We start from the raw sequence: 23,269 nt of genomic DNA, 5'->3' as shown, positions 1-23,269 counted from the left end.
TGTACTGTAAAATATATACCTATCAGCATGCTTTTAAATCCATTATTCAATCCATAAACTGGCCACACCTAAATCCCTATTCTTTATTTCTATTGTGTACTCTAGAGGTCTTGCCACCATTTACATGCAATTAATAGCACACCACCTGTAAGAGTGGTCCCTGCCTGGGAAATCCATGTACAAGCTAAGCTACGCCTTCATTCACAGCCTCTTATTGTCCAACCCTCCAGCTAAACCTGAACTCACAGTGCACATCTGGCTTCTCAGTCACACGGATCTGTGCACCACATAGCAGAACTCAGACTATCCCAGGGAGGCAGAGCTGAAGCCCTGTCCCAGTTACCAAACCAGCAGCCATGGACTGCCATAGCTCCAGTGCAAATATTCGCTCCAGACCGCTGCTGCCTCCCGGACTACTGCACCCAGCACCCCTTCCATCTTTCTCATCAGCAACAGCAATGCCAGTGTCACCATCACCATCAGTACCAATGCCAGCCTCATTCCTCAGGCCACCAACTCTCCTTCTGAGGGCTGCTGCTGCAGCTGCTGCAGCTGCCTGTGCTCCAAGAATGTCTCTGGAAAGAGGATCAGGTGGGGGCAGTGCACTGTACACAAGGACACCTAAGTGTGCCCGGTGCAGAAACCATGGTGTGGTCTCCGCTCTCAAAGGGCACAAACGTTTTTGCCGCTGGAGAGACTGTGCTTGCGCCAAGTGCACCCTGATTGCGGAGCGACAACGTGTTATGGCTGCGCAGGTAGCGCTCAGGCGTCAGCAGGCGCAGGAAGAATGTGAGAGCCGTGGTGTGCAGCACTTCATGTATACTGCATCGAGATCAGATGGAGGGGACCCCGGAAAAACACAAACACTTCAAGTATTCAATCAGCAACTGAATAAAGGTAAGTGGGACAGAAAGTTACAAAATAAAAAAGAAACTACTTCTTCACTAGACACCTACAGAATGGTGTCTGTCTGTCTGTCTGTCTGTCTGTCTATCTATCTATCTATCTATCTATCTATCTATCTATCTATCTATCTATCTATGTTATGCTTTAAGAGAAACATTTAATAAGTAATTGATGTTGCTAAGTTATAAGGACTGCTTTCAATCAAATAATCATTTTAAAATTAGATTTACATTTTTATTCAACACAAATAAAACAATGTACCGTAATTTGCAATCATTAAAAATAAATGGCAATCATGCCACTGCATACTAATCTCTTTCACTTTCTCTCTATCTATCTATCTATCTATCTATCTATCTATCTATCTATCTATCTATCTATCTATCTATCATTTATCAATCTACAGTATCTATCTATCTATCTATCTATCTATCTATCTATCTATCTATCTATCTATCTATAAAATTAGCTTCTAGTTTTTATAGAACTACCAGCAGAGTAATTGCGTAAATTGTGTTACAGTTTGAAAGTTGACACACTCCCTAGTAACAAACATTAGTTGTATGATCTGATGCAGTTTTCTATTCTTGACAAGTGTATCCCAAGTATGGTAATGCAGGAAAGAAATGTTGTGACAAAGCAATATATTTGTTTCATGACACTCTAGTCATGATAAACCAATGGATTTACCACGGCCAAAACTAGGATTTTTGTCACCCGGGACAATGCAGTAATTTGGCGCCAATCCCCCCAGTAGAGATATGGGTGGACTCCGAATGAATAAAAATCCATACATTTAATCCATCATAAAAATAAATAAATAATAATAATAATAATAATAATAATAATAATAATAATAATACAATACAATAAATCAATAAAATTAGCTTATCAAATGTTAGTATATGGTATTTCATTATGCACTTTAACAATATTTTGTTTACATACATGTTAAAACAGGGTGTCACTCACACACACACACACACACACACACACACACACACACACACACACACACACACACACACACACAGTGCTTATTTGGTTACCTGCTTGTGAATCTCCAAACTTGTAGTGTGTCACAATCCTGGATGGTTAGCTGCAGGTTTTTTTTTTTTTGCCTGTAGTTGAAACACTTTTCCGTACAGTACCTCACTGCGTGCTGTGGGCACTGCAGCGTTAACAGTCCTATCCATAGACCAGGGGAGGGTGCCTGCAGCAGCGCTGTCTCGAGCCGAGTGTCAGGCTTCTGTGCTGCTGCTCCCCGTACAGTATCTGCTGAACCACGGTTCCCAATCAGTGTAGCAGGGTGCACGCCTGTCGCTCGGTCAGATAATGAGCCCCTGAAATCCTAGCCCCCTCTAGCTGCGGCTCTGGCCTTACTAACAAACTGTATCTAAATAATATGTTTAACACCCTAGTTAATGCATTCAAAGTTTATAATGTTGCACCATTCTTATTTTCGAGATACATCGATTGCCAGAGGAAGACCCATCGTTCAAAAATAAAATGTGTTCGATTTTTATCTATGGAATGTGATGCTCTAAGAATGTATTGATTTTACACAAAGTATATGTATGTTTATAATATGTAACAGTTACAAATATCTCCTAAACAACTGTCCAATTTTTAACTTTTGAAGAACGTGAAATTAAAGGGACACAGATATTTGTATATGTTTACTAAGGAGCTTTGAAATTAGATGGAAGGTTAAAACTATAAGATGTAAAATAGGCTGAATTCAAACATAGCTCTTGCGCACAGCATAAATTCCAAAGTAATACGTAGAACACAGGCATTTTAAAGTTAATACATACTTATCACAATCAAAATGTGGAATACTCAGAGAGGTAAGGACATTTTATGTTGTAGTGAAAATCATATTTAATGTAGTGTTTTAAAAAAAATAATCACACATTCGTAGCAACATAGTATTATTTAATGAAAAATCTATGAACACAAAATCGTATTTAATTACAAACTACTTGAAGTAACTTGCAATAAAAGATCATTCCTATTTAGAGGTTTCATTTTTCCCTTCTATAGATTTTTATAATGCGCATATTACAGTGAAGCAATAACACATGCTAGGCACATATCATAACTGTGTAAGTAGTATCACCCATTTGTTTTACTTCTTTTAGCCAAACTCTGAATAAAAAGTAAACAATTTGCATTTAGTTGCACTTTTGGGTTATTTCTCTATCTGGTCTAAGTTTTATAAATGATAAATTATAAATCTAAACATAAGTATATTTTAGTTAGTTTTAGTAGAGATAATAGTACCGCTAATCATACATAAAGGTGTTATATAAACAGGATACAATTGACATAGAAATAAATCCCAAGTGTTTTTTTTAAATAAGTTTAATAGTCAAAGTGCAAATATTATATTACAATCTATGTACAGTATAAATAATATACATTTCCAACATAATTTACAACATTACAATAGACTACTCTGACACACTGTAGTAGTACATTTAAAGACACAAATAAGTGTTTTCTCTATACTAACTACCGTAGGAAGAAAAACAGTGATATTTTTCTTTACTTTGTAATGCTTAAATATACTTATTTTATTTAAATGTAAAAATTTGTTTTACATATTAAAGAAATAAATATTGCTATTAAAATAGTGGCATGTAAAATGTTGCTTCCAGAGAGAATCACCAATTCAGTAATTTGGTATTTTATTTCTTTTTTTCAATAAATTATTTAACATTTTTACTTGAATTAATTTACCTTTGAAATGACAAAGCAAGCATAACTTTTGTTTCTGATAAATGTATGTGCCTGTGTAATCTGCCATGCATTTTCAATTTTAACACCGCACAAATATAGCTTAAAGTTATAGATTAAGTTGATATGCTATATTTAATGATCCACAGGCACAATTTTAAATGTCTATTTGTTACTATATATCTGAAAACATTTACATACAGGAAGCCAATTATACCTGTATAGTATAAGATAATGTAATTTATAGTATGTGTATGTTAATTTATTACTCACAACAACTGGGGAGTTGAAATCTTAATATCAAATAGACCCCAACAAACCTTATTGAAACACTAGCCCACATACTGTACTTTGTATGAAGTTTTAAAACTTTTGTGAAATAATGCATGCTCTGTGCACATAATACAGCATGCCTTATGACAGAATAGTTTTAGAAATTTGTGGTTTGGTTTTTTGAAATCCAAATTCACCCAATTTAGGGAATCCGAGTCGAACTGAGACTAGGCTTGGATCCATTTAGGGCAGTGGTTCTCAAACTGTGTGCAGTGGCACCCTGGGGTGCCTCAGGGCACTTGCAGGGGTGCCTTGGATTGATGGTCCAGGACCAATTCAAATTATTTTTAGTCAATGTAATAGGCAAAACCAGTGCTGGTGGCTGTCAATCATAAAATATGTGGCCAAACAGAAGCAAATCTTCCTCCTCACCACACAATAAAAACTAAGCATGACATACAGTATAAACACAATTTTTCTTAATTTAATATTTCTTTCTAAATTTCTCAATAAGAAACTTTTGGTCTAGCAGTGCAGTAAAAAACAAAACCATTTGTTACTCTAGGGCGCCGTGATTCAAAAAGTTTGGGAACCACTGATTTAGGGGATTCAATTCCTGATTCTGAGCGTCCCTCGGTTTGTAACTGAGATTTAAAAATCAGAGTTTTGGGTTGTTTGTATAGGGGGGTACTGTTGGGAGAGATGTGTGCTGAGCGATCTTAACACAGACCACTCAGCACACATCTCTCCCCCTGCTCAGCACAGCGCGATTTGCTGAGCGAGGGGGACAGACGGACGGGGGGCCACTCACTTCACACAATGGTGAAGTGAGCGACCCACTAGATTGAGCCTGCATGCAGGCTCAATCTAGCACCGGCGATAGCGATGCTCGGGGCCACGCATCGCTATCGCTGGGGGGCATACACACGGCAGATCTGTGCTTAAAATCTAAGCAATCTAGTCAGATTGCTTGAATTTTAAACACGGATCTCTCCGTGTGTACCCCCCTTATGTCTCTTCCTTGTGATTGCATGTGCCATTTCTCACAGGATGGTGTGTCAAAATTTATTGAAAATGACAGAAAATTCATGCTATTGATGTTAATAATGCTGTAGGAAAAAAAGCTAGTTCCAAATAACATATTTTTAGCTGTTTCTTAAACATTTTCAAAAAATCAAAAACCACAAAAATCCCCCCCAAAACACTAAGGGTGGTTTTGGAAAAAACTAAAATGCAATATTCTGCAGACATCTCTACGTATTTTAGATTGTGCAAACAATGGTAAAAGTTAATATTTTAAGTGCTTTTATTACTAATGAGGAGCTACTTTGGGGTCGGGGTCATTGAAAGACAGTATCGCTTCCTAGGCAAACATTACTCTCAAACATTTTTCTAAAAAAATAAATTGGTAAACTTAACTTATGTCTGTTCCCAAAAGTGTCCTCACTTCACTATCCTTCTGGCTGGGCAAAACGTTTTAAGTTTCCTTGATCGTGGGATAATGTGGCTGGTTTGCTTTGGGGTGGCACACTATGACATTTAATGTAGCACTTTTTAACACTCTGAATATTTTTTTTTTTACTAATGCTACACTTTTTTCTTTTTTTCCCAACACCTTTCACCGCTGTAAAACTTTTTAATACATAGCTTTTTCCTTATTTCTTAAGAAATAACACTCACTAAGAAATAACACTCACTAACACCTTAAGCCCAGTACCCACGGGCCGATGCATGAGAGATGTGTGCTGAGCGAACCGCTCAGCACACATCTCTCCCGCCGCTCAGCACAGCGCGATCTGTGCTGAGCGTGCGGGGGGAGACGGGGGGCCGCTCACTTCACCCAGCGGGTGAAGTGAGCGACCCACTAGATTGGCCTGCATGCAGGCCAATCTAGCAGCAGCGATAGCGATGCGCGGGGCTGCGCATCGCTATCGCTGTAAGGGGTACTCACGGAGCGATCAGGCTGATATTCTAAGCAATCTTGCCAGATTGCTTAGAATATCGCTCCATGAGTACCCCCCTTTAGTTTTTCACTGATGTGCTGCCCTGGGGTGACTGTCTTGTTGGGGTCCTGTGCCCTGGATTCAAACTTAGGACCAGATCACCGGAGATGAGGTTATCTAGATGCTGGTTGGTGGGCTAATATTTTTTGGCCAAAAAGTATACCAAGAACCTCAAATTTGCTCTATGTTATGCAGAGTTTGTTATAATTATTCTGGCTAGCAGTTCTTGGTATTGTGGAATGTGCCGTTGGCACTGTATTTTTTTTTGTGGAACTACAAGTCCCACCATGGTAGCACCTTCCACTATATATGTAATTAGGGTGTGTTCCCCCTCCCCCATAAGTTTCCTTGATAGCAAGAATACTTTCCTTTTTACATGTTAATCTGTGTAAGGATGTATTACATTTTTGAGGAGCAACATCAGAAATTTTAGTGCTCATGTGAGGAAATGTGCCTTTGAGATGCAGGAATTGATGTGATTCTGGCGAGTCTGCCTGTTTTTGTTTTTTTAAAGCAACAGTAATTTTGCTTTTAAATTATTGTTGCTTTGAAAAAAAGGGTGCTGATGGCTGCATCTCACAGGCTATTCCATTTCTCCCATAGTCTGAGGGGTATATTTACTAAAGCTTCTAAAATTGAAAAGTGGTAATATTGGCCATAGCAACTAATCAGATTCTGACTATCATTTTCTAGGATGCAATAGAGAAATGGTAGACTGAATCTGATTGGTTGCTTTGGCCAACATCACCACTTTTCATTTGGTATCCATTTGAATGGTCGACCATGTTAAGATCGACAGTCATTAGGTTGACCACTATTGGTCGACATTGACATGGTCGGCATGGACATATGGTCAACATATGAAAATGGTCAACACATGACAAGTCGACACATGAGGTCAAAATGGCTTTGAAAAAAAAATAGATTTTTAACTTTTTCATACTTTACCATCCATGTGGACTACGATTGGGAATGGTAAGCAAGCCATGCAAGGGTACGCGGTACACTAATTGGGGTTCCAGGTCATATTACGGAAAAAAATTACACCAAAAACAGTTAAAAAATCCATGTCGACCTTTTCATGTGTCGACCTGTCCCGCGTCGACCATTTTAATGTGTCGCCTATTAGTCCATGTCAACCACCAATAGTGGTCGACCTAATGAATGTCGACCTTAACATGGTAGACCATTCATACCAGAACTGTTTTTATTTTTAGAAGCTTTAGTAAATGTACCCCTGAGTGCGCGATGTATGGATAAGCTGAATAGAGTTTAAACATAATGCAAACCAATTTCAAGTAATTAACAAAAGACAAACAGTGCCTAGTAAAAAAAATTATATATATATATATATATATATATATATATATATATATAAGTCCTTTAATATATATAACAACACCAATATTCTTCTGATAAAGTATCTGTAACAGAAGCATTTAGGTGTTCTCATACACACTAATATTCATTGTTTGTATTTAGTTCGGGTGTGGTTCATCAAATCGACAGTGTCTAGGTCGACAATGTTTAGGTCGACCACTATAGGTCGACAGTCACTAGGTCGACATGGATGGAAGGTCGACAGGGTTTCTAGGTCGACATGTGCTAGGTCGACAGGTCTAAAGGTCGACATGAGGATTTTTTATTTTTTTTGTGTCGTTTTCTTCGTAGAGTGACCGGGATCCAAAATTTGTGCACCGCGTCCCCTCGCATGGCTCGCTTCGCTCGCCATGCTTTGGGCATGGTGCCTTCGCTCCGCTACCGCTTCGCTCGGCACACTTTACCGTTCCAATCGTAGTCCACGTGGATCGTTAAGTATGAAAAAAATCAAAAAAAGAAAAAAAAATTTGAAAAACTCATGTCGACCTTTAGACCTGTCGACCTAGCACATGTTGACCTAGAAACCCTGTCGACCTTCCATCCATGTCGACCTTGTGACTGTCGACCTATAGTGGTCGACCTAAACATTGTCGACCTAGACACTGTCGATCTTCAGACCGGATCCCATTTAGTTCTCACTTTAGTGTTACAATGTAAAGGTTACCTTTTAGACTATAGATCTGAAGAAAGTGGTTAGGTTTTTAATTGCTTTTTAAACTTGATGCTTTTAACTACTTCTAATTGCAAGTGGAGGTCGTAGAGAACTGTTTGAAAGAAGGGAGTCTTGTTTTCCTAGGACACAGCTGAGGATGAAACAGAACCTATTTGTATTTCTCCAATTCAGACTCTGGGCCTGAGTTTTTTCTAACAGATTCACAAGTGCAAAAATGATGCAAATCTCAGACTGAGCATCTGAGCAGTGCTCAACTGTGCTGGTGGATCCGATCAATCAACCATCGACGTACAGTACCATCAGTCAGAACATTGACGTCACGAGCAGCCCCTGCTGGCACACAGAGGGGGTCATTCTGAGTTGATCGCTAGCTGCCGTTGTTCACAGCGCAGCGATCAGGCTAAAAATCAGCATTCTGCGCATGCAAATGCACCGCAATGCGCACGCGCGATGTACGGGTACAAAGTCCTTTGTGGTTTTGCACAGGTTCTAGCGAAGCTTTCAGTCGCACGACAGAACGCAGGAAGATTGATATGAAGTGGGCGTTTCTGGGTGGCAACCGACCATTTTTAGGGAGTGCTTAGACAAATGCTGGCTTGCTGGGGAAAACGCAGGCGTGGCTGGGCGAACGCTGGGCGGGTGTGTGACGTCAAAAGCCGCCCCTCCGTCGTTAGAATCAACGCACACAAAGAGTAATTACAGGGCTGGTCTTGTTTTGCACAAAATGATTTTGCAGACACTCTGCTGCACAAGCGTTCGCACTTCTGCAAAGTAAAAATACACTCCCCAGTGGGCGGCGACAATGCGTTTGCACGGCTGCTAAAAGTAGCTAGCAAGTGATCAACTCGGAATGACCCCCAGACTCCCTTGTAATTTTCTCAAAATACTGTATGGCCACTGTGGCTGCTGTGCTGCGAAAGAGAATGCAGCTGCATACCAAACACACCCATGATGCCCCCAAAACATGCCCATAACACCTCCTATTGTTGTTATTACTTCTGGTCACCTCCCAAAGGTGAGAGAGGGTACTAACAAAAGGCAAGGGGAGGCAGTGGGTGACAGCGGAAGGCAGAGAGTTAGTGGGAAGGTAACAGTGAGAGACAGTGGGTGACAGGGGTGCAAGCACAATATCCTGCTTGGTGTGGAGAACAGGGGGCATGTACTTTGGTGGGGGCAGGAACACAGTGGGTTCTGCACTGTCTGCGACCTCCCACATAAAGTCCAGCTTTTGCCCCTGAATACGTGTAATCAATTTTTCAGATTTGATTTTCAGTTTAGTGCATGCATGTTTCTTATAAAATAAATAAAACAAATTGTTGTTTGCGCTCTGTGACAGAAGTGTGTGATTAGTTTTATACTACACATGCACCCATTGGCGTTGCTATAATGGGTGCAATGTGTGCGGTGCACATGGGCCCCTGGGTCCAAGGGGGCCCACACCACACACTTTGCCCCCATTTTAATACTTACCTTTCCAGAGTCCAGCGTCGATGCTGCGATCACAGCGGAAATCGCCACCAAAATGGCCACAGTGCATGCGCGTGATGCTGGAGTCTACAGCACCTTACAGAGGAGGGGGCCCACCCAGAGGTGCACACAGGCCCCTCCTCTGTTGAAATGCCCCTGCACACACCAATGTTAAACTTTGCATGTGCAGCGATTGTTTAGTGACAAGCAGAAGCAGTGAGGACTTATTCTCAAAGTGAGTGACAGGTAGTTTGTGGAAGGTAATGGGAGGTCGCATGTTGGGCCTTTTCAGGGGAATATCTGAGCCTGCAACTGCAGATGCGCAGACAGTTGGGAAGGCTCAAGTGGATTACTTGCAACAAACATTCTGAGCACCATAAGGTTGCTCATATGATTGATGGTGTGACCGATTTACCGACAGAATCATGTGTCATCAATGAGAATGACCCATAGAGGTTCAGTAGAGACTCAATTAACTAGTATTAAATCACTAGTACAAGTAATATAATGATATAATGATGTTGGGTGGGATGTAATGAATTCCAAGTTTCGCGACTGTGTGGGATGCCGTCTGAACTCAGACATTTTTTTTAAAGGGGCAGTCATTTACATGGCTAAACCATGCCTTGTGTATTATTGCCCCTTTAATAAAATGTCAGAGTTCGGCTGGTATCCCGCATGGACGCCAAACTCAGACTTCATTACATCCCGGCTGTTGTATTGCAAGTGATCTAGGACTCTGATCTAGCATGCATTCATTTTGGATAGATAGATAGATAGACAGACAGACACATAGAATTTATGTATGGTGTATGCAGCGTGAAAATTATGCATACAGTTCTCTTTTCAATACAAAGAGATGAAGTATTTCAGTATTTTATAAATGATAGAACGTTTAGACTTTGTTCATAGAATACTTACAAAGCATTTAATTAATTAATTAAGCATTGTGAGTGAATATTACACTGGTGATATATTCTGATTAGTTAAAAAAAATATTATTTTTTTAAATGTAATTAAAATATAATTTTTTTCTTTTCATTTAGCTAATGAATCAAATGAAAATCAAAGTAATTTTTATGGGAGATTATCAAACTCAACTGTGATTTCTCACACTCTTCCAGAAACATCAACAACTGAACAAGCCAATGTAGGACACATGGTGAAGAATTTAAATCTGCCAACTTCAAGCAAAGATCCCATTAAGTCTCCTGGGTCTGAGGGAAGATCAGAAGGTGCTGACAGTCCAACATCATTGTCTTCTTCTGACTTGGAATCAGGGAATGAGAGTGAGTGGCCCAAAGAACATCGTGCTTCACATTCTAAAGTCCCAGTTGTATCCACAAGACATAGAGATCCTTTGGAGATTCTCAGCAAAGTTTTTCCTAACCATAAAGAGAGCACATTAGAAAGCATACTGCATTATGCCAAAGGAGATGTTGTACAAGCCATAGAATTGGTTTTAAATGGAAAAGAACACACACAAGATATGAAAGAAACTGATGGTCCATCAGGATCAGACCTTAGTACATTGACCAGAGATTCAGCATTCAAGTTTAGTGGGCTAGGTTTTGGTGCTTTTGGGACAAAATCTGCTTTTTCACCACTACAAACAAATGCATCAACAGCTGGCGGTGATACAAATATCTTTCATCCTAGACTTGGTCTTAGTCCATTGCGCTTTGCTTATTCTACATCAAACAGAGGACTTCCTGGGTTTATATCGCCTTACCTAACTTCTGGTTTTGTTCCAACTTTTCCTTTTCCTACTGGAGTGGATTATACATTTCCTGGAATGTTAAGAGATGCTTCTTACTACCCACGTAAAGACACATTGAACATTTCTGGACTTTATTCCAGGTTAAACCAGGAAAATCACTAGTTACTGTATGTTTACAAAATCTGTTTGAAAACACACAATTGCCTTACCTGTAGCTGAAATGGAACACATTTGTAGAGTCAAGGTGTATTCATAATATTACTATATACTTTGTACTTTTTTTTTTAGGAAATTGTATTTGGTAAAATAAAACTAAATATTACTTTGAGAATTATTGAAATAAAACAGCTGTTAAATTTACTTGTGTTTTTGTTTATTTAACTTCTAGGCAAACATTCTACTTACAGTAAAGTAGTAAGTTAATACATTTTCTGTGTCTTTATTTTTTTACTAGTGAGACTTGTATGCTTAGAAATCAGTAAGGTTGTTTAAGAATTTTAAATCACCAATTTACATCTCCTTGTACAATAGCCATACTCCGCTATTGCTTGAGTTAAATCAATGTAATTTAAAAAAAAAATGTTTAACAGTAGGAAAAATCCTTTTTTTTTTGTTTATTTAAATAAAAATTTCAACATCGGTTCCTTATTCCGATATAAAAATTGCTCAAACAAGTAGCAATGTGTGAACAAAAAAATTGTGTTTTAAAAATGATTTAGCCAAACTACAGTACCCACAATTAAGAACACAACAGAGAAGAAAAGGCATGGCTACATTGCATATGACAGAAAAACAGTGGCAAAAGTAACGGAGACAATGGAGTTGATCACCGTCGGGCTCCAGCAGCGAATGGAGCACCATCACCATTGCAGCTAGCAAATTTCCATCACCGAGCTCCAGCCACTTGTATCGTATGAGCAATGAGAAAGGAAAAGCGGGGTTTGCTTGTGGTGTGCCCAACCACTAACATACCCCGCCTGCACGGTTCCTACAAGTTGAACCACCAGAGAAAGGTGATGCAGGGTTTGCCAGCAGTGTGCCCTACCCTGACACCCCTTCCCCCCTGTCTGTCCAGCTCCCATACATTTAAACAAATAGAAAGGAAAGGCAGGATTTTCCAGTGGTGTGCTTGCCTCCTGACACCGCCACCCCGGCTGCCTGGCTCCCACATGCTGAACCACCATAGAAAGGGGAGGCGGGGTTTTCCGGTAGTGTCCCTATTCTTCCATCCCCCGGCTGCCAGGCCTCAGCACGCTGAACAAACAGATGAACTAGCCAGCCTTCCAAGTTCCTTCCTCACCACTGTTCAGGAGCGGCAGTGATGGCTGCAGTGTGGGGAGCTACTGGTGAGAAGAGGGGACTGACCGGGAGAGTGCCGGGCTGCTGTGTGTGTGTGTGTGTGTGTGTGATGTTATGTGGTGTATGTGGTTGTGTATGTGTGTATATGTGGCTGTGTGGGTACAGTTTATGGGGTGTAGTAGGGTATGCCGGTGGCCGGACTCCCGGCGGCCAGCATACCGGCGCTGGAATCCCAAACGCCAGCATACCGACAGCTGGGCGAGTGCAAATGAGCCCCTTGCAGGCTTGCTGCGCTCACCACACTGCAGACACGGTGGCGCACTACGCGCTCCACGCTATCTATTCTCCCTCCGGTGCCGGAATACTGTGCGCTGGGATCCCGACATCTGGCAAACTGAAGACCACCCCAGTTTATGTGTGTATATGTAGTTATGTATGTGTGTATATGTGGCTGTGTGGGTACAGTTTATGTGGCCGTGTGGGTATATGTGGTTAGGTGTGTGTGTATGTGTGGTTGTGTATGTGTGGCTATGTGGGTACAGTGTGTGGGTATATGCGGTTGACTGTGTGTATAGGCAATAAAAATATGACTAACATAGAGAGCGCAAACAAATGTATTTAATTGTACCAATAAAAGTGGTTTGGTGTGTGTATATGCGACTGTGTGTGTATATGTGTGTGTACAGATGTAGCCATGCGCATTGTTGCACACCCAAATCCTGATTGTACTACAGAAATGGCACATTAAGGTGTAATAAGGCGTACTAAAGCATAAGAGGATCCACAGCATGTAATTCATTAGTTCTTCATCTGAGTGGCGATTGCTCCACTAATGAAAACTACAGTACAGTGCTGAATAGGTGCAGATGGATATGGCACTACAGAATTCCATTGTCATTGGCTGCGGGCGTCTCCGTTGCTTAGACAGCACAGTGAAAGCAAATATTTTTTCATGTTGTCATTTATAGTTACGATCCTAATGACTTTATAAAGTGATCCTGAGTCCTGGCATTCATTTGTTAGATAGGCTGATGATGACGCTCAGCGCTAGTACAGCTTGAATGTACAGTATGTTTTCATTTCTAGTTACTGTATTCAGCTGTCCTGTTGCCCAGCGCTCATCTGTAAAGCATGTTATCACTGCATGTCTGCCGCCACATCTGTATACTGCGTTTAACACAAACTAGGTCTTACACTATACACTGCACTGTATTTCATTGTATACCTCACACATGCACAATGGTGATTTTCAAAAGTGTCATCTGGTGGACAAACATAAGTATTAAACCCATCCGCAACTCCTTATGCCACACTAAACCTCAATGTGCCACACTGTGACACCTGCAACCAGGCTCAGTGTGACTATTGCATTGCACTATGCTCCATAAGGAGGGTAGATGAGCGTGGCTACATCTGTATATGTGTGTGCATTTGTGGCTGTGCATGTGCATGTGGCTGTGTGTATAACAGCTGGAGTTTTTCAAAGTGTTGATTAAAACATCATGCTGATGATCTTATCTAATGTCCCGAGCTAAACTGTGGACTTAGGGCCTAATTCAGACCTGATCAGAGCAGCAAATTTGTTAGCTAATGGGCTAAACCATGGGGGTAATTCAGACCTGATCGCTCGCTAGCGTTTTTTTAAGCACTGCGATCAGGTCAGAACTGCGCATGCATATGTACCGCAATGCGCGGGGGCGTCGCACAGGTACAAAGCGGTTCGTTGCTCTGCGATGGGTTTGTGCGACGAATCCATTCACACGGGCAATTGCAAGGTGATTGACAGGAAGAAGACATTTGTGGGTGTCAACTGACCGTTTTCTGGGAGTGGTTGGAAAAACGCAGGTGTTCCCAAGTGTTTGCAGGGTGGGCGTCTGACGTCAATTCCGGTCCCTGACAGGCTGAAGTGATTTCAGATGCTGAGTAAGTCCTGGGGTACTCAAAAACTGCACAACATATTTTTGGACCGCTCTGCTACACATGCGATTGCACACTTGCACAGCTAAAATGCACTCCCCGGTGGACAGCGACTATGTGAACGCAGGACTGCAAAAAAACAGCTAGCGAGCGATCAGGTCTGAATTACCCCCCATGTGCACTGCAGGTGGGTCAGATATAACATTTAGAGAGAGTTAGATTTGGGTGGGTTATTTTGTTTCTGTGCAGGGAAAATACTGGCTGCTTTATTGTTACACTGCAATTTAGATTTCAATTTGAACACACCACACCCAAGTGCAGTTTAGGAACATCTCAAGTGACATTTATGGTGCAATAGAATATATATATATAGTATAGAATTAGGATGTTTACCCACTAGCCTTAAGAAAACTACTATTGAATTAGAGATGTGCGGCGTGCACTTTTTGTGTTTTGGTTTTGGTTCTAATTCCCCGCTCGTGTTTTGGTTTTGGATTGGTTTTGGTAAAACTACCCTTTCGTGTTTTGGTTTTGGATCTGGATGATTTTTGAAAAAAACATAAAAACAGCTAAAATCAGAATTTGGGGGTAATTTTGATCATACGGTATTATTAACCTCAATAACATTCACTTCCACTCATTTCCAGTCTATTGTGAACACCTCACAATATTGTTTTTAGGCAAAAAGGTTGCACCAAGTTGGCTGTATGACTAAGCTAAGTGACACAAGTGTGTGGCACAAACACCTGGCGTATCTAAGAGTGGCACTGCAGTGGCAGACAAGATGGCACTTAAAAAACTAGGCCCCAAACAGCACATGATGTAAAGAAGAAAAAAAGGTGCAATGAGGTAGCTGTATGACTAAGCTAAGCGACACAAGTGTGCGGCACAAACACCTGGTCCATCTAGGAGTGGCACTGCAGTTGCAGATAGGATGGCACTTAAAAAAACTCGGCCCCAAACAGCACATCATGCAAATAATTAAAAGAGGTGCAATGAGGTAGCTGTATGACTAAGCTAAGCGACACAAGTGTGTGGCACAAACACCTGGCCCATCTAAAAGTGGCACTGCAGTGGCAGACAGAATGGCACTTAATAAAAAGGTACTGTGTGTGTGCACCCCAAAAATGGGCGTGGCCAAATGCCGCATGGGGCGTGGCCAATGAAAATGGGGGCATGGTACACATATGGGGGGGGCAGAAACACATATGAACCCAATAGTGCCAGATACACGCTGCTCCACAGTGCCAGATATACATTGCCCCACAGTGCCAGATACACATTGCCCCACAGTGCCAGATACACAAATGCCCCACAGTGCCAGATACACAAATGCCCCCGGAGTGCCAGATATACATTGCGTCACAGTGCCAGATATACATTGCCCCACAGTGCCAGATACACAATTGCCCCAGAGTGCCAGATATACATTGCCTTACAGTGCCAGATACACATATGTCCCCACTGTGTCAGATATACATTGCCCCCCAGTGCCAGATACAGAAATGCCCCCACAGTGCCAGATATACCCCCAGTGCCAGATACAGAAATGCCTCCATTGCCAGATACACATGTCCCCACAGTGCCAGATATGCCCCACAGTGCCAGATACACAAATGCCCCCAGTGCCAGATACAGAAATGCCCGTCGGCCAGTGTGTACGGGCAATATGTCTCTGAACGCCATCGTTCACAGACATATCGCGTCAGCCCCGCAGCACAGCCGATGGCCAATATATCTACCGATATATTGGCGCATCGCTGTGTGTGTACGGGCGGCCAGCCGACCACCCGTACACATGCTGCGGCAGCCGGTGGTGATTGACAGCTGAACTGGACGGGCGTGTGTAAAGCACACTGCCCGATCCGTCCATAGATATATCTGCCGATCAATTGTGTACCCACCCTTAAATATGCTGACAACTTGCATCAGCAATTTAAGCTTGGTACACACTGGCAGATATATATGCAGGTCATTCGATCTGCAAATATATCTGTAGATGGTACTCACTGACCAACTACCACTGACATCTGCAGAAGTATCTGTTGTTGTGGACATTGGCCAATTCATCTTTCCTCCATACACACTGGCAGATAGTCGTCATGTGCCAAATATTCCTGCAATTTACATAATGGTCTGGCCTTCTAAAGAGCACACAGGAAAAGGAAATTGGCCTTTATCTTCCTTTGTTTTCTCTCCCAGGGGTAAATTTACTAAGATGGGAGTTCTATTTAAGATGGGATGTTGCCCATAGCAACCAATCAGATTCTTCTTCTCATCTATCTAGCACCTTCTAGAAGATAATACCTGGAATCTGATTGGTTGCTATGGGCAACATCCCATCTTAAATAGAACTCTCATCTTAGTAAATGTACCCCCCAGAGTCTCTCTCACTCCATCCGTCTCTCACATAAAGGTATGACTTTAGCTGGTGCTGACAAATAATGACTATCCATATACTGTACATGCTTTACCCATATAAAGACATCCCAGTGCTGGATATTAATCAACATATGTGAATCTTTTTAGAGACATTAACATTGACATAATGGGAAAAATTCTCAAGGGCGTACAGTATTTGTTATCAGGAATTGGTCCCTGTAATTATAACCTCTTATTTCTACTTAAGATATTGCTACCCCTTTCACATCGCAAATGCCGGGTCCCACCCGGTAATTGGAAATGGGTACTTACCGGTGGGACCTGGCATTTGACCCTACACGCTGCACCCGACCTGGCAATATGAAAGGGGTATAATAATTGCCGGGATTTACCATAGATCATATACAGAGACAGTGGGCTCTGACAGGAGCTTGTCTCTACAATGTGGTAAAAAGTAAAGTGATTGCTAATACAGTCATTTTACTTCTGGGTTTTGGCACTGGCTGTGCATGCATTTCTTTCTGGCTGGTCATGTGCAAGTTGACTGTACTGGGGAGGGATTAACAGTATCCCTCTCACAGAAAGTTTTGCAATGTGTAGCTCCTAGGCTCCAATGGAGCCCCACCCCCCTAGAGTGTCTGGCCTCCCCAGGGGCAGATTGTGATGGAAAACCTGCCCAGGAAATTTATGAAGAAGCCCTATATAGAAAGAGGTCTGTAGAGGGGGTGAGGCCTTATGGCATATCTGGGACACCTGGATGGTCTGATGGCATATAAGAACTTCTGTTAAAAAAAAAAGTAGAGGGAGGTTGGGATGTTAAGTTGGGATGATACTGATAGTATTAGGAATGAAAACGGGGCCTGGACTGCACACCCTAGCTTATTATAATGGGATGTGCTACCTTGCTGGGACTAAGTACTGTAATACAACATAGGAACAAAGGGTGCAGGTGCACCATACACCATTAAAATTAATATAACCATAATATAATATTTGAGGTTCTTGGCATATATTGGCCAGTATATGAGCCTGCCCACCTGCTTCACGGTGACCTCATCGGACAGGTCCCTAACACTATAGGGGTTCACCTCCGGAACGCAGAGCACCCCCAGACCACCCCAGCCAAACCACCCCAGGGCATCACACAGAAAATAGGATAGGAGTGAAATATCAGTGTTAAGCAAATGAAAGAGGCTGCTGAATGTAAAAGAAAAGAAGAGGACAGCAGTAAAGTGTTAGAATGTGAAGTCTAGCTGAGCAGTGTTAGAAGTGTAAAAAATATGTGAAAAAAGCTACATAAATATAAAACAAACACAATGTGATAGAAGTGTTAAAAGTAAATGTAAGGTGGTGATGCCCCAAGGTGGCCCAGCGAGAGCAATACGGGGAGCTCCACGCCCCAAAAGCTCCCCGTAGCTCCCCAAAAGCACTAGTATTAGGAATGTTAGGGACCCATGTGATGAAGTTACCTGGCCGCTGTACATGGGCCCGCATATTTGTTCAAATGTGTGCTAAGAACTTCAATTATACTCCATGTTAATTGTGAGGGTTTATTTAAATTATTTTTACTATCAGTGTTCTTAGTGCTAAGAGTGTGCATCTGCATCTCTCTTCCTCCAGCATTGTATTAGAAGCCTCAGCATGATAGCACCTCTTGATATCTTTAGTATTAGGGTGTGCAGTCCAGGCCCCCCTTTTTTCCTCTATATTTGTGTATATATTGTACACTGGAAGGCAAGGCTTCCTTCCTCTGGTATTGGCATTCCTCCCATCAGGGCCGAAACTAGGATTGCTCTCACCCGGGGCAAGACAGTAAATTTGCGCCCCCCCCCCAAAAAAAAAAAAAAAACACACAAAAAAAAAACAAATAAATAAAAAACATAAATTAAATAAAATGAAATATTAAAATAAAAAACAGGATTTTAATACCTACCGGTAAATCCTTTTCTATAAGTCCGTAGAGGATGTTGGGGACACCAAAAGAACCATGGGATATAGATGGATCCGCAGGAGACATGGGCACTTTAAGACTTTCAAAGGGGGCGTGACCTGGCTCCTCCCTCTATATCCCTCCCCAGACTCAGTTTGGAACTGTGCCCGGAGAGATGGACATTTTGAGGAAAGGAATTAACAACAAGATCATACCAGCTCACGCCATAAACATGCCGAATAACATGGCATTCAACTGAACACATGCCAATGGACATGAACAAAATTCAGCAACAAGCTGAAGTAACCATAACACAGCCTGTGTGTAACCAGAACTAAACTGCAGATACAGTACGCACTGGGATGGGCGCCCAACATCCTCTACGGATTTATAGAAAAGGATTTACCGGTAAGTATTAAAATCCTGTTTTCTATTATGTCCTTGAGGATGTTGGGGACACCAAAAGAACCATGGGATTATACCAAAGCTCTATACCGGGCAGGAGAGTGCAGATGACTCTGCAGTACCAATTGACCAAACTTTAGGTCTTTATCGGCCAAGGTATCAAACTTGTAAAACTTAGCAAACGTGTTTGACCCCGACCAAGTAGCAGCTCGGCAAAGTTGTAATGCCGAGACAACCCGGGCAGCCGTCCAGGAAGAGCCCACCTTTCTAGTGGAATGGGCTTTTACCGATTTAGGTAACGGCAAACTTGCCGTGGAATTAGCCTGCTGAATCGTGTGACATATCCAGCGGGCAATGGTCTGCTTGGAAGCAGGATACCCAAGTTTATTGGGAGCATATAGCACATACAGAGACTCTATTTTTCTAACTGGAGCCGTTCTGGCAACGTAAATTTTCAAAGCTCTGACGACATCCAGAGACTTTTCCTCCGCCACAATAGGTTGGTTAATATGAAAAGAGGAAACCACCTTTGGCAGAAATTGTTGCTGAGTTCTCAATTCTGCCCTATCTTCATGGAAGATCAAATAAGGGCTCTTGTGAGACAAGGCCGCCAATTCAGACACCCGCCTTGCGGATGCCAATGCTAACAAAATGACAACCTTCCAAGTGAGGAATTTCAACTCCACTTTACTTAAAGGTTCAAACCAATGTGATTTTAGGAATGTCAAAACCACATTAAGGTCCCAAGGTGCCACAGGTGGCACAAAAGGAGGTTGTATGTGCAGGACCCATTTTACAATGGTCTGCACTTCAGGAAGTGAGGCCAAGTGTTTCTGAAAGAAAATTGACAAAGCAGAAATCTGCACTTTTATGGAGCCTAATTTAAGGCCCGCATCCACCCCATTTTGTAGAAAATTGAGAAAACGTCCAAGGTCAAACTTCTCCACTGGAGCTTTCTTGGACTCGCACCAGGAAATATATTTCCTCCAAATACGGTGATAGTGTTTCAACGTCACCCCCATTCTAGCAAGGATAAGAGTGGGGATGACTTCATCGGGAATATCCTTACGGGCTAAAATCTGGCGTTCAACCGCCATGCCGTCAAACGTAGCCACTGTCAGTCTTGATAGACGAACGGCCCCTGCCGCAGCAGATCCTCGCGAAGAGGAAGAGGCCATGGATCTTCGACTAACAACTCCTGAAGATCCAGGTACCAAATTCTCCTTGGCCAGTCTGGAACTACAAGGAGCGCTGGAATCTGTGATTTTCTTAGGATTCTCAGAACCTTTGGAATGAGAGGAAGCGGAGGGAAAATGTATACCGACGGATACACCCAAGGTGACGTCAGTGCATCCACTGCCACCGCCTGAGGGTCCCTGTATCGGGAACAATACTTTAGTAGTTTTTTGTTGTGGCGGGCCGCCATCATGTCTATGTGGGGAACCCCCCCCATAGATTCGTTAGTAGGGAGAAGACCTCCTGATGGAGGCTCCACTCTCCTGGATGTAGATTGTGTCTGCTGAGGAAGTCTGCTTCCCAGTTGTCCACTCCCGGAAGGAAAATTGCCGACAGAGCGCTTACCCAAGTCTCTGCCCAGCGAAGAATCTTTGTGGCTTCTGCCATTGCTGTTCTGCTCTTTGTGCCGCCTTGGCAGTTTATGTACGCTACTGCTGTCACATTGTCTGATTGGATCAGGACAAGCCGGTTTTGAAGAAGATGCTCCGCTTGTAGAAGGCCGTTGTAAATGGCTCTCAACTCCAGCACGTTTATGTGAAGAAGAGTTTCATGACTTGACCATATTCCTTGGAAGGTCACCCCTTGTGTGACTGCTCCCCAACCCCGGAGACTTGCATCCGTGGTCACTAGGATCCAGTCTTGGATCCCGAATCTGCATCCTTCCAAGAGGTAAGAGCTGTGTAGCCACCACAGGAGTGAGATTCTGGTGTTGGGGGATAGAACTATCCTCCGGTGCATATAAAGGTGGGACCATTTGTCCAACAGGTCCCACTGAAACACTCTGGCATGGATCCTCCCAAATTGGAGGGTCTCATATGCCGCCACCATCTTCCCCAGCAATCGAATGCATTGATGAATGGAGACAGTTGGTGGTTTCAGAATGAGTTTTACCAAACTCTGAATTTCCAGTGCTTTCTCCGGAGGGAGGAACACTCTCAGCTGGACCGTGTCCAGAATCATACCCAAAAATGCCAACCGGGTTGTTGGAATTAAGTGTGATTTCGGTAGGTTCAAGAGCCAGCCGTGCTGTTGTAGAAGCAACAGCAACAGTGCAATGTCCTGTACCAGTATTTCCTTGGACCTCGCCTTTATCAGGAGATCGTCCAAGTACGGGATAATTGTAACTCCTCTTTTTCTGAAAACCATCATTTCTACCATGACTTTTGTGAAAATCCTCGGAGCCGTGGCCAGGCCAAGCGGCAACGTCTGAAATTGGTAATGAGTATCCTGGATTGCAAACCGGAGATAACTCTGATGAGGGGAATAAATGGGAACATGAAGGTAGGCATCCTTTATGTCCAAAGACACCATGAATTCCCCCTCCTCCAGGCTGGAGATCACCACTCGGAGAGACTCCATCTTGAATTTGAATTTCTTCAGGAAAAAATGTAGAGATTTTATGTGGAGGATTGGTCGTACCGAGCCATCCGGCTTCGGCACTACAAATAGGCTTGAATAAAACCCTTCCCCTTGTTGCGCCCAGGGGACCGGGATCACAACCTGATTTTGACATAATTTTTGAATTGCTCCACAGACTAGAACTCTGTCTGGAAGCGAAACTGGTAAGGGTGATTTGAAAAAACGGCGAGGGGGAACGTCTTGGAATTCCAGTTTGTACCCTTGGGTCACAATTTGTAACACCCAAGGGTCCAGGTCCGAGCAAACCCAAACCTGCCGGACAAGCCTTAGACGTGCCCCCTTCCCCCAGGTGCGGTCAAGGCGTCATGCGGTGGATTTGGCAGAAGCCGGGGAGGACTTCTGCTCTTGTGAACTCGAGGAGGCGGGAGTTCTCTTGCCCCTTCCTCTACCTCTGGTAGCGAGGAAGAAGTTACCTCGGCCTTTTCTATATTTATTGGGCCGAAAGGACTGCATTTGATAATGTGGTTTCTTCTGTTGCGCAGGAGCATTAGGTAAATAAGTAGATTTACCCGCTGTGGCCACTGATACTAAATCAGCAAGGCCGTCACCAAACAGTTCCCCACCCTTAAAGGGAAGGGATTCCATATTTTTCTTGGAATCAGCGTCAGTATTCCATTGATGAGTCCATAGCGCACGCCTAGCCGCAATTGACATAGCATTAGCCTTATCCCCCAGGAGGCCAGCATCTCTTGCAGCCTCTTTCAAGTATGCAGCCATGTCCCTGATATAACCAAGCGTCACTAGGTTGCTATCCCTATCCAGAGTATCTAAATCCGCAGATAAACTTTAACCCACGCTGACGCAATAAGCGGTCTAAGCTGCGTCCTCGTGGTAGTAAAAATAGCTTTTAAAGTAGCCTCCTGCTTACGATCAGCCGGCTCCTTAAGAGTCGTTGACTGAGCCGCAGGGAGTGCTATCTGTTTAGACAAGCGTGCTAGGGCTTTGTCTACTGTGGGTGGCATTTCAAACTTATCCCTATCCGCTGCGGGAAAGGGGTATGCCACCTTTGTCCTATTAGGAATGAGAAATTTCTTATCAGGTGTATTCCAAATGCCATCAAAAAGGTCATTTAGTTCAAAACAAGGAGGAAAAGAAACTGAGCGTCTCTTTTCTTTGTAAATAAGGACCCTCGTTTCTGGTGTAAAGGGGTCCTCGTCAATACATAATATGTCTTTGACAGCCACAATCATATATTGAATACTCTTAGCCAATTTAGGATCTAACCTAGAATCAGCATAATCGGCACCGGTATCAGAGTCCGTGGGGCAAATTTACTAAGATGGGAGTTCTATTTAAGATGGGATGTTGCCCATGGCAACCAATCAGATTTCAGATATTATCTCCTAGAAGGTGCTAGATAAATGAGAAGTAGAATCTGATTGGTTGCCATTGGCAACATCCCATCTTAAATAGAACTCCCATCTTAGTAAATTTACCCCCGTGTCGGTATCTGTGTCATCTAATTGGTCAACACTACGTTTCAGTGACCCTTGAAATAAAGCGTCATCTACTGATTT

At 42.6% G+C, this 23,269-nt stretch overlaps 1 protein-coding gene across 2 annotated transcripts; it reads left to right on the top strand.

Annotated features, from left to right (window-relative positions):
- The first annotated feature begins 240 nt into the window (after positions 1 to 240).
- DMRTA1 (DMRT like family A1) lies at positions 241 to 11,507 on the top strand. 2 transcript variants are annotated; one of them, XM_063920307.1, is made up of 2 exons: positions 241 to 897; positions 10,569 to 11,507. In XM_063920307.1, exons 1-2 carry the CDS (start codon positions 357 to 359, stop codon positions 11,324 to 11,326), a joined length of 1,299 nt encoding a protein of 432 aa, XP_063776377.1. In that variant the 5' UTR covers positions 241 to 356; the 3' UTR covers positions 11,327 to 11,507. The 2 variants fall into 2 exon arrangements, with proteins under 2 accessions (XP_063776377.1, XP_063776370.1); XM_063920300.1 differs by having other exon boundaries at positions 10,491 to 11,507.
- Positions 11,508 to 23,269: the final 11,762 nt, after the last annotated feature.

This window comes from Pseudophryne corroboree, chromosome 1, assembly GCF_028390025.1.
Source record: "Pseudophryne corroboree isolate aPseCor3 chromosome 1, aPseCor3.hap2, whole genome shotgun sequence".
NCBI classification, from domain to species: Eukaryota; Metazoa; Chordata; class Amphibia; order Anura; family Myobatrachidae; genus Pseudophryne; species Pseudophryne corroboree.
Note: the sequence above shows the minus strand (reverse complement) of the source record. Positions and strands in the feature narration are given on the sequence as shown.

What these genes read in the sequence shown, in the direction of transcription:
- DMRTA1 (XM_063920300.1), top strand. Translation starts at nt 357, where the DNA reads ATGGACTGCCATAGCTCCAGTGCAAATATTCGCTCCAGACCGCTGCTG. An exon ending in CAATCAGCAACTGAATAAAG is followed by an intron (nt 898 to 10,490) that starts GTAAGTGGGACA and finishes CTTTTCATTTAG; the next exon opens with CTAATGAATCAAATGAAAAT.